Below are 12,239 nucleotides of genomic sequence, written 5' to 3' on the forward strand. Positions count from 1 at the left end.
TTTTTTTTTTTTTTTTTTTTTTTCCCTAATAGATGGGCCCCGTGGCTACAAATGAAACTGACAAGTAACAAAAGGTGTTAAATGTAGACAGAGCAGTAACCACAGAGCTAATCTTTCGGATAACCAGAATTCAATTTGCTCTCCCAGCAGAGAAGAAATGTGCAAATAACCCCAAACCAAAACATCTCTTTAAATTCATCCCCAGCCCACTAAAACCACCCATGACTCGACTTTCAAAACTCCCTTCCAAGACAATTAGAGGTCAAAGATACCTCATGCCCCCCCGGCCCCCCACCCCCTCCCCGCCCCGTCCCACCCCTTACTCACTACCCCAGCTGTACAAGAGATACCCTGAGGTCAGGGAGAAAACAAGCAGTGACAGAGTGGGGTGTGTCTGCTGGAGGGAAAAACCACCCCTGGGAAGACCGCAGGGGCATGGAAACAGATCTACATGTGCGGAATTGATTCCTGAACCCCCCACCAAGAGTCTGATCTTGGGAAAGTGGCCTTTGGGGGGGGGGGGGCAGGGACAGGATCTGCAGATCTCCACAACCACTCCGCGCCGGGGAGATTGGAAACTGATGAGCGAGTGAGAGAAATCAGCCAAGCATCTGCGTTAGAACCACGTCACACGCAAGCAAGGCTCTGGCGCACAGTAGGGGTTTTGTAGACGCGTGTGGGAAAAACTGAAAAGCGGCTCTCTCTATCTGCCCTCCCCCCAGCGCCAGCCCAGTATCTCCTGTGAATCTGAGGGAGGAAGTGAGAGCTATTTTGGGCTGCTGACCCAACTGATGGGCTTGGGGCCAACTGCCCATTCTCCCCCGTTCCCCTGACCTTGTTAAACAGTTGGCATCTGCTAGCTAGAGATTCCCACCTCATAACTAGGGCAGTGGGGGGGGGGGGGGGGGGGGGGGGGGGGGGGAGGTAGGCTTGCTTCAGGGCTCCCTGCCTGCCAGGGACAGCTCTGGACAGCACTGACATATGACCTCTGTGACTTCTGGGTGACCAGACGAGGGAGGGAGGGCTGACCAGGCACGTATGCCAGGGCCAGACGGAGCGGCCAGCACACCCTGCCAGCTAGGCCGCTCTGGGCCTATTGCTCCGCAGAATTTATGGGCTGTGAATTTCTCACAGCCGTGGGGGGAGCAGGCGAGCCAGATGGGCCAAGGAAGCCTAGGGAGAATAGGGAGAAGGTCAGGGGCAGGCAGATACTCTCTCCCCGGGGCTCCCTGAGCTGAGCACGGGGAGGCTCTCCCCAGTTTCTCTCCGCTTTGAGGAGTCGGGCATCTGATCTGTCCCGGAGAACCTAACCTTGACCCCGAGAGTCCCTAAACAGCTGCCTTTGCTCCCCACCTGCCTCCCACCCGCAGGCTCTGACCTCCGCGGCCCCAGTCGCTGACCGGACACGTCACATCCTTACCAGTCTTCAGAGAACACTCCTCTCCATCCGACGAAATGATAGAACCCTCTGAAGACTCATTTGAGACGATGATGGAGCGTAAGAATCCATCATCAAAACAAATGGAGTCCTCCGAGGGCTCACCCAACACCGCCGTGGAGGCATCAGGCAGCGGCCCCGCCCACGAGATGAAAGAGCTGCCCTTTGATCTCCGCCAAGACATGGAGGAGCCATCCAGTGGCCCGCGTAGGGAAATTAAGGATCCACCCAATGACCTACTCCAAGACCTGGAGGAGCCACACACCGGTTCACACCAGGAAGCGGGGGGTCCAACGAGCGAGGCACCTGGCGGGATGCAAGGGGCATCAGACAACCCCTGGGGAGCCCAAGACGACGAAGTCGACGACGCTGACCTGGCCGACGTGGGAAGCGAGGAGCTCCTGGAGGAGGATTCCGAGACTTCAGAGTTCATGGCCACGGTGAGATCCATCATCTCTCTGTACCTCCGCGTGCAAGACCTGAGAGAGCAACAGAGGGTGGCGGAAGAGATCTTGGTAAGAGGAATCCACGCCGGCCAGCTGCCCGTCCCGGCGTGCTTCTCGGGCGACCGCAGAGAATACCACGAGTTCATCGTGCTCTGTCAACTGATCCTACAAAGCTACCCCAGAATGTACTGCAACGACCGGCTGCGAGTGAGGTACGTCATCTACCACCTCTCGGGCATGGCCTTGGAGTGGGCCACGACGCTGATGCAGGAAGGCAGCCCCCTGATGGACGACTTCCCGGCCTTCCTAGAGGCCATGTCAAACGTGTTTGAGTACCGGCAGGCGCTGCGAGTGGCGGAAGACGCCATGTTCCACATCACGCAGGGGACTCGCAGCGCCAGGGAATACATCAGCGAGTTCCAGGGCCTGGTCCCCACCTTGGGCTGGCCCGACGAAGTCCTGCAAGCCCACCTGTGCCAGGGCCTCAACGAGGAGATCAGGCATTATCTGTTCCGGGTCCCCCAGCCAGACTCGCTGGACAGTCTGATCATGCTCATCCTGCAAATAGAAGAGAAGCTGGCGGAGAGGAGGGCGATGCTCAGGCTGCCCCCGGAGTCCCGCCCCCGGAACCTGACCTGGATCGACTCACCTGCCCCAGAGAGGTGGATGGTCAGCAGCTGGCTGTCCCGCGATTGCCGCCCCGTCATCAACCGCGACCACCTCTTCCTGCTGCTTCTCATCAGAGTGAACCCCTATCACAGCATCGCGGTGCAGACCCTGCTGGACTCGGGCGCGGGCGGCAACTATATGGACGAGAAGTTCGCCCAGGAGCACTACGTCGAGCTGTACGAGAAGCCCTACCCGCACATGGTCCAGGGCGTGGACGGCTCCCTGCTCGGCAACGAACCTGTGTGGCTCCGCACCGAGCCGCTGGTGTGCATCCATCAGAACCACCAGGAGTCCATCGAATTCGACGTCGTTCCGTCCCCCAACTTCCCCGTGATACTAGGCATCAACTGGCTCAGGACCCACGCCCCCGAAGTCGACTGGGTCAAAGGCCGCTGCACCTTCCACTCTCCCTACTGCCTGCAGAAGTGCTTCCGCCCGCCCCCACCATGCATCGCGCTAGAGAGACATGCCATCAGCCTGCTGCCCGGACTGCCGCCCCTGTACTCCGACCTGGCCGACGTGTTTAACCCGAAGGAAGCAGATGATGAGACTTCCGACCAGCCAAGCTCAGACGGATCCGATGATCTTTCTGAATCAGAGCCCTCTGAGCTTCAGCAGGCTGGAGACAGTGATCACAGCGAGACCTTCTACGAGTGTCCCTCCATCGCGCCGTGGGAACCTATAGGTGCCAGGGTGCAAGAAAATGCCAGGCCGCGGGATGAATTCTGGGACCCGCAGGACATGCTGACCAACAGACAGGACTACGTACAGATGATTCCGGAACTGTTCGACCAGTTACACGGAGCTACATGGTTCACAAAGCTCGAGCTGCGGGGGACCGTCGTGGAGGAAAGCACGAGCATACGCCAGGCAGAAGATGTATGGAGAGCAGCGTTCGGTTTCGAGCCTCAAGAGATGGAGAGCTACCAGCCCTTCCCGCTGTCCTCAGACCCCACCATCCCTCAGGACGTGGTCCACTTTATCCTAAAGGACATGCTAGGCTACTTCGTGCTGTCCTACGGGCAGGACGTCCTGATCTACTCTATGAGTCAGGAGGGGCACTTCCAACATGTCCGACAAGTCCTGGTCCGCTTTCGACACCACCGCGTCTACTGCTCCCTGGACAGAAGCCAGTTCCACCGACACACCGTCGAGTTCCTGGGATTCGTCATCACCCCCAAAGGGGTGAAGCTAAACAGGAGCATCGTGACCACCGTGACGGGGTACCCCACCCCTGGCTCTAAGAAGTCCCTGCAGCACCTGATCGAGTTCATCTTCCCTTACCGGCACTTCGTGGACCGTTTCACCATCATCGCAGAGCCGCTGGCGCGGCAGCTGCTGACCAGCGAGGCCTTCTGCTGGGGGGAGGAGGAGCAGGAAGCCTTCGACTGTCTGAAGCGGGCGTTCCGCAAGGCGCCCCTCCTGCACCACCCCAAGCCGCAGAACCCCTTCTACTTGGAAACGGGAGCCACCAAGACGGCCCTGCACGCCTCCCTGATCCAAATAGACGAGCAAACCGGCAACAGGGTCTCCTGCGCTTTCTACTCGCGAAACATCTCGGCCATCGAGGTCGACTACTCTCAACTGGAGATGAGGATCCTTCCAATAAGGGCTGCCTTCACGGTGTGGTGCCGCTACCTGGAGAACACCGAGGAGCCCATCATGATCCTTCTCAACACAGAGGATCTAGCCTCTCTGAATAATGACAGGCTCACCGTACTTCTCCCCGGGCATTGGGTCTTCTTCTTCTCCCACTTCAACTTCGACGTCATGGAGCGCCCCAAGCAAGACTCGGGCTGGCCCCTGCCACCCGCCAGAAACCTCAACCGCAGGGCTTTCCGGCGCAACGCTGCCGCCCGGGCGAGGTCGCTGTTCACGACCGGAGGGTCCCCCCGGGATCAGTCGCTGGACTCCGGGGAGGAAGAGGAAGACGCGCGCAGCCAGGACCAGCCTCGCGGGCGGAGCCGGCAGCAAGAGTTCCTGGCCCTGATACCCATCGACCAAATATTCAACAGCCTCCTCGCCCACTTCAGCGTGGCCCAGATCAGGGCCGTCGTTCTGCACTTCTTCCGTGGCCTCCTGTTCTGGAAGGACACCCTGGCCGTGGCGGCCCTCCTCGTGCTGCTGAAGCTGAAGCGGCGCCTCTCCCCGCGGCCCGCGGCCACCAAGGCGCTGGCCCGGCCCCCCCGGCGCTGGCTGCGCCTCGACCAGGCCCCGGCTCTGTTCGTGGACGGCCGCGTGGCCGCCGCCGCGGCCCAGCTCCTGGCCCAGGTGCCCCCTCCCGTGGGCAGGAGCGCCGTCCCCGCCGAGGAGCTGGGGGCGCTGCTCCGGGGCCCCGGCCGCCACCGCCGCCGCCCGCAGCAGGCCCTGCTCCCCCTGAGCCACCGCGGCCTGCAGTTCACACCCGGCTTCTGGCTGATGCTGTGCGAGTTCTTCGGCGTGAGAGCCGGCCCTCCCCGGGGCGCCCGACCCCTCCCGGGGGGGACCCGCCCCCTCGAGCTGCACGTCGCCGGCGGTGAGGATGTCGTCTTGCGAGAAGCCCTGCAAGACGACCTGCAACGTTACCGTCAGTGTGGCCTGCATGACGGCCTGCAAGACAGCCCGCAGGACGAGCAGGACAGCGACGTGCGCCAGGCGGCCCTGCAGCCCCGCCAAAGCCTCCCCGCGCCTGCCGAGGTCCTGGCCTTCCTGAGCCGACACCCGCCCCGCGCCCGCGGCAGCGGCGGCGCCCCCGTCGGCCAGGAGCAGGCGGCCGTGGCCCTGACCCGCTTTCTGACCGCCATCTATGCCCGGCTGCCACCCGCCGCCAGCCGGGCCCGCGAGGGAGCCAGGCTGGAGGAGCTGCCCGGGGACGAGGGCGACGCGAGCCCCGAGTGAAGCGCCTCGGCTCCTCTGCCCCCACTGCTGCCACTCCCACGGAGTCTCCTTCCGGCCTCCCCGTGCCTCCGCCCGCTTCGCTCAGACCCAGCGCCCCCCGCCTGCCGCTCCCAACGCAAGGGGAACCCGCTCGAGAAGGGCAAAACGTTCTTCAGCTCATCAACCAGCAACATCGTCTGTGCCACCACCAGCGGCCCGTCCAACCATCAGAGACCCAGAGCCAGCTCAGGGCTACGCAACCACAGTCCCGTCTTAACCGCCCAGCTCCCAGGCTTGCAGCTGGGGGGGCTGCCAATGAGGGAGAGAGCGGTGGTGAGCAGATGACCCCGTGACCCAAGGCACAGCAGGCGCAGCCAAGCAAGCAGATGCCGGGGACCCGCCCCCTGGAGTGACCAGTGGTCTCCGTGTGCCGCCCTGGGACACTGACCTCGGGTGCTCCACTGACTTCTTCTACCTCCACCTCCGGTGCTCCTGCTCCCCTGGGCCCCCGCCCCCCGCCCCCGCCCCCCACCCGCGCTCACACCTCGTGGAGCGCTGTGGCACCTCCCTCGCCCGCCCCACAGCAAAGCCAGCCCACCCCCCACCCTCCAGTTCAGCCCCCTTGACACTGACTCTGTCTGGCCCTGAGCTCTGCCCTTACCTGGACGGCGCCTCTCCACAGAGCGTCCGACGTACCAGTACTCACCGAACCTGCGTCCTCGAGAGGGACTCCAGGGACACCGAGGGGAGACCTCGCTTGGTGGGACTCCCTCTCCCCTCCCGGCACCCACAGTACAGGCGCCCGGACGTCCGCGACAGGGGAGGAGGCTCCGAGAGAGACGGAGGAAGGCCCCAACCACCCAGCGCACTGTGCTGAGCCAGCTGCTCCCAGACCACCGCTCTCTGCCACGGGGAGGAGACCCCCCCACCGTCCCACCCTCTCACCTTTCCCACCCCCAAAATAAAGCAAAATTAAAGATGATCTGACTGCGGTTTGTTCTGAAGGCAGATGGGGGAGGGCAGGTGGGGCAGGATGGAGGAGGGGGGCAGGTGGAGCGGGGAGTCTGGGCTGTCCCCCAGGGCAGGCCCCACCTCGTGCATGCAACACAAGCTGGGGTGGGGGAGCAGGGGGTCCCGGGAGCTGCCTCCCACCCCCGCGGGAAGGTCGGGTCTCATCTCTGCCTGGGCCTTCCTCCTATGTGAGACCTGACGCAGGCTGTTCTCTGCCCCTTAAGTCCAAAGGATTCCCCTGCACACCATTAGCGAAGGCCGAGGTCACACTGTCCTGGGAGTGGCAAAATGGCTGTGGGGGGGCGGGGGTTCCTTGCCCTGGGAAGGGGAGGGGCCCCAGGGGAGTGCAGGAGAAGGGAGGATGGCACTCATTCACTCACTCACTCATTCACTCATTCACTCATTCAGCCCGCAGTCCGGCACCCCCCTGCCTGGCCTCAGCCCCCCCACCCAGTAGCGGCCTCTGACCTCTGAGAACAGAGCTGCTCCCAGCCCCCACCCCGGGCACCTGGGGCATGGCAGGAGGACATGGACCACCTCCTGCCTGCGTGGCCTGGACCCTCACCCTCACCCCTCCCGCCAGCTGGGAATCACCCCTCCCTACCTCTGCCCCTGACGGCAGCACCACGAGATCACCAGGCAGATCTCAGGTTCAAAGGTCAGGGGCTCTGCAGGAGCTGACACCCCATCTCCCTTACTGGCGCTGCCCTCCTCACCCCAGCCTAAGGAAAACCACCTCCCTCACTGACCCCCGGCTCTCCCGAGGCACACCAGCCTCCCGCTCGGTGCCCTCACCGGTCCCCAGGGGTGACCGGCCATCGCCCCGCCATCCATCTGTCCAAGGCATGTACCCCCGATAGCAGCACCGAGAGACCATGGTCAGGACCCCCCGGTGCAAAGCCAGGGGCTCAGCACCACCCCCACCACTGGCTGGCTGCACACCGTTCCCCCTGCCTCAGTTTCCTCATCTGTCTCTGGACCCTGCAGGGCTACTATGAGGATTCAAAGCCCACAGAGGAAGTGCTCAGCACCACCTCACGCAAGGCTCCTGTCCTCCCCCACCGCCCCTGTGCGGGGTCCCAGGTGGCTAGCGTCGTGGCCTCTCTGGGAGCCACGTCTGTCTGTCCACCTGCCCACCTGGCACCTGCCCCCAACAGTGGCCCCAAGAGGCCATGAGGGACCTATGGGTCAAGATCAAACGCTCAGCTGCAAGCCCCCAGTGTCTCCGAGGGTGGCCCTGACCCTGACTTGCTGGGCAGCCCTGGCCAATGGCTGCCCCCAGCCTCCAGGCCTATTTCCTGTCATTAAACGGTGGTCGTGAGAGCAGAGGGGACTTTCAGGGGCAACGAGACATAATGTCCAAATGCCCTTGGTTCCTAAAATCCCCTCGGTTCTCACATGGCACTGCTGGCGGCCCTCGAATTCCTTGGTGGTGATGACTCGCCCTGGGGTGGACCTGGGGCCACAATGGGGATGTCACTCCCACCACTGGCCCCTAGCTCTGGCCGACCCTGGGGGTCCCAGAGGCTGGACCTGCAGGCAAAGCTGTACGCCTGCTCAGAAGGGGCTCAGAAGGGGCTGCCTAGGTGACCAGGGATGGGCAGGTGACCCTTCGTGTGCCTGAAGCCCAGGTCCTGCCCTTCAGACGCTGACTGAAGGCACACACACTTGCAATCACACACACACACACACACACACACACACACACGCCCTAACGGGGCTGCTGGCACAGTCGCGGCCTCTGCCTTCCATGCCAGCAGGTGTCCCGGCCGCCCCGTGGCCCCTGCCACAATCCAGCCAGGGGCCTTCACGCCCATTTACAGAGAAGAGAGGCCGCCCCCACGCCCAGGAGAGCTACTGACAAGACAAAACCACTGGGTGACATGTCCCCCGCTCCCTCTTGGAAAGAGTTTAAGAAAACAAAACAAAACAGAATACAAACCATTTTCCTCCTGGGGAAACAAAAAAAAAAAAAAGAGAGAGAAAGAGAAAAAGAAAGAAAGTTAGTGTGAAGTGACATGCTGGGTGGGTCGTGACATCATGGACACCACAAAAAAGGTGCACGTGGTCACTCTGGACAGCGGGTCCCCAGCACCCAGGCACATGGGCTGCAGCAGGTCAGGCCTGAGTGAAGACCTCCCACCTCCCACCAGTACTGGCATCCAGTGAGCTCTAACGGGGACCAGGGGGACCCCCACGTTCCACCCCAGGTAAGGCCATCAACCTCCCTTGTCATGTCCCTTCCCCTCCAGTCCCACCCCTCCCCCCACCCCAGGGTTCTGGCCTTCAGGCCTGGGTCAGGCCAAGCCTGTCTCTCAAACACAGGACAGCACACGCAGGCGGCTGCTCACCGCTCGGGTGCGGACAGCCCCACCCCTGCTGCAAGCAGCTGCGGGCGCAGTCAGGGGCCCCCACGCAAGGGGCTGTGACAGGAGTTCAGCCCCCAGAAGCGTGAGGTCCCCTCGTCGCCTACGGGGACAGCCCCGGACCTGCTCCCAGAGTGAGAGTGGGAAGGCACCACAGCCCTGACCTTCGTTCCCCCCAGGAGACCACCACCACGAGGGGGCCTTGGGCCCAGACAGTGACCCGCATCCTGACCCCCCCGTCCAGGGTCTTCCAGAACAAACACACGATGTGCTTTTGAAACACCTTCAATCCAGGATTCCGCAGGCACCCAGGCAGCCGAAAGCCTTCCAGGCTTCGGCGGAAGGCCAGTCTGGCTCGGCCCAAAGGCACCAGATGGTGGCCCTAGAAAAGAGAGGCCGAATGAGCAGGCCGACCTCAGGCTGCGGGCCCATTTGCTCGGTGTGGTCGGGAGCAGGGAAGAGAAGTACTGTGCGCCGACCACTTCCAAAGGAGCGTTTCTCAAAGTGAGGCCTCGGCCAACACCCTGTGTCGGACCCACAGATTCAGGGCCCTGGCTCCGGCCTTCAGACCCCGGAAAGCCGACGCCCAGGGGCTGGAGACCCACCCACCCGCCACGCGTCAAGTACTGCCCGCTTCGCTCGGTGTCCCTGAGGGGCGTAAAGGCCTCTCCTTGGCCAGCACCGAAGCCTTTCAGGATAGGACTTCAACCTTCTACGTCCCGTGTCTCGCTCCAACAGCCACCAAAGGCACATACAACACACTCCACACCTGATGTGGCCCCGTGCGTCAGGAAGGCCTTCCTGAACTCAGCAAGGCCTCCTGATGCCACGGAAGACTGGGAGAAGGGGTGAGAAGGAAGGAGGCAGGGGAGGGGAAGGGAGGGGAGAGGAGCTGGGGGGGAGGGCGGGGAGAGCCATGGCCTTTCCTGACCCGCTGTAACAGCTTCCTGCTGTGGACAAAGCACCCCTGCCTTGCCCCCCCCCCCCCCCACGGGCACCGGGGCTGGCTGCCACCCTGGGCAGTGGGCTAATGACTCCAGCCGCACAGGGGCCTGGCAGGAGTCACCTTCTGTCGTGTGCGGAAGCCAAGTTAGTAGAGGATGCGAAAGACAACAGCCGTGACAAGGGGACACTGGTCTCGTGCCCTGGGGCCCCCCCTTAGACAAGGAAAGAGTGGGGCACCTAGTGATAGCTGCCAGGTGGGCGAGGCAGGGCGAGCGTGAGGGATCCTTGGGAAGCTGGGGTGCGCCCGAGGGTTAAGGAGAGAGGAAGCAGCCACCTGGCACTGGGTAGAGGCTAAGAGCCCTCGAGGGGACCCTCCTCTGTAGCAGTAGGACCCCCCCCACCCCCCAGTGCAGGGGACGGAGGCCACAGGTGTCCGCAGTCGGCCCTTCCGTACGGGGGGCTGTGTCCCCACAGGTGCCCGGCCACAGGCCCGTCGATGGGAAAGGCCCCAGAGCTGGTCCTGCCCACCTCTGGTCAGTCTGCTTGAAGTCAGAAGGTGGCCCGGGCCCAGCCCTGGAGCTATCCCACTGGCACCACAGCCTTCTCCTCCGAGTGGGGGCCCCTACCCTCCAGGAACCTGGGGACCCGCAAAGGAGAGAGAGCGGGAGAAGAGCATGCCGGGAGGAGGCCGGGGGAGCAGCGGCAAGCCGGGGGAGGGGCAGCGCTGTGCGGCTGCGGGTGCAGAGGAGGGCCCGGGGGCTGCGCGCGGTTGAAGGGGATGAGGAAAGGCACCATATAGGAGCTGGATAACTGTGCATCAACTCCTGTATGAAGCCGTTCTCACCCCCCACCTACTGACTACGGCCGCAACCCTCCTCCGGGAAGCGCGGTGCCAACCCCCCGGAGGGTGAGCGGGGGGCGCCTGCTGCTGCTGTTAGTGCTCAGAGCGGGGACTGCAAGGGACAGCCGGCCCCGGGCAGCGCCACCCACTGCTGGGGACCTGCCAGGTCACGGAGGCTGGGGACACGGGAGGGGCGGGGGGTCTGATCCCACCCTTCTGCAACTTCCAACTCTGGGGCACCTGCCGCGCTTTCTGCGTCTGCGGAACGGGCTCCTGGGCGCCCTGGGAAGTTGGTGAGGAGTCACCGAGCCTGGCAGGGCTTGGTCTCCCTGAGACAGAAAGTGGCTGTTGCTTGGGATTGGGGGAGGGGGAGGGGGAGGGGGGAGGGGGAGGGGGTGGGGTCGTAACTAACGGCTCTAGGGTTTCTTGCAGCGGTGAGGACAACCTTCCAAACTCTAGCGTGTTGAACGTGCACATATGCGTGAATACACGGAACACCAGCGCCCGTACGCTTTAGAAGGTGGACGGCAGATACGTAAATACCTCAATAAAGTTTTTTTTACAGCAAGAGCTTCCCTTGTTCCTGCACGTTTCCCTTGACCCCGTGTCCACCCACCTTCTCCCTGCCGCAGACCTCGCCATAAATTCACCAGCCACTGGCACAGTGAACACACATTCCCACAGACATGGAGCTCGGCACGTAGTAAGGGGTCAAGAATATCACTGCTGTGGAGAGAATGACGTAATGAAGTAAATGTCCCTAAAGGGCACACGGAGGAAAGGCTCCAGGGTGTGGAGTTCCGGCCCTGGGGAGAAGGGGGGATGGGTGGCGGAAGGGTGGGGGAGGGGCCGCAGGTGACACAGGAGGGCAGGGACCCAGTGGGACAAGCGAACGGAGGGGGACTCCACATGATACGTGAGTGGGGGTGGGCCTTGGTGTCCCACGGGCACGGAGGGACTCGGTGTGCCGCCAGCATGGAAGGGGATGGCGGCACACGTGGGTGGGGAAGAGACGGCTGGTAAGCTACGAGTGGACGAGGGAGTCAGTAGGACACGGGACAGTGAAGGACGTAGTGTAACCCTTGAGTGGAGGGGACCGGTGTGACAGTGGCCGGGATGGTGGGTTGCACGTGGCAACTGAGAAGGGAAGGACCCCACGTGGCACGTGAGCGCAGCAAGGTTCAGTGTTGGCCACGCGGGGGAGGGACTTGACGCAGCGCGTTGGGGGAGGGGGGCACGTGCGATTCCAGGGAAGGAGGGGCTCTGTGTGACAAGAGTGAGGGGACCCTCACTAGGACACTTGTGTGAAGGAGGGGATCTAGATGGCACATGAGTGGGGGAGGGGCTCACTGTGACACATGAGTGGAAGGGGTTTAATCGGGTAAGTGAGTGAAAGGTAAGGGTCAGGGAGGGGCTTAATGTGACACTTAAGAGAGGAAAGGCTCAGCGTGACAGTGAGGGGAAGGGGCTCAGCGTGACAGTGAGGGGAAGGGGCTCAGCGTGACAGTGAGGGGGAGGGGCTCAGCATGACAGGTGAGGGAGGAGGGGCTCAGCATGACAGTGAGGGGGAGGGGCTCAGCGTGACAGTGAGGGGGAGGGGCTCAGCGTGACAGTGAGGGGAAGGGGCTCAGCGTGACAGTGAGGGGAAGGGGCTCAGCGTGACAGGG

At 62.9% G+C, this 12,239-nt stretch overlaps 1 protein-coding gene across 2 annotated transcripts in view; it reads left to right on the forward strand.

Annotated features, from left to right (window-relative positions):
- Positions 1–6,391, forward strand: part of RTL1 (retrotransposon Gag like 1) — a 23,325-nt gene extending 16,934 nt beyond the window's left edge. For both annotated transcript variants that reach the window (XM_039252922.1, XM_039252923.1), the window contains one exon: positions 1,371–6,391. In XM_039252922.1, coding sequence (XP_039108853.1) covers positions 1,456–5,430 — 3,975 coding nt within the window. In that variant the 5' untranslated portion in view covers positions 1,371–1,455 and the 3' untranslated portion in view covers positions 5,431–6,391. The remainder of the gene's footprint in view (positions 1–1,370) is intronic.
- Positions 6,392–12,239: the final 5,848 nt, after the last annotated feature.

This window comes from Hyaena hyaena, unplaced genomic scaffold, assembly GCF_003009895.1.
Source record: "Hyaena hyaena isolate Hyena2069 unplaced genomic scaffold, ASM300989v1 scaffold_427, whole genome shotgun sequence".
NCBI classification, from domain to species: Eukaryota; Metazoa; Chordata; class Mammalia; order Carnivora; family Hyaenidae; genus Hyaena; species Hyaena hyaena.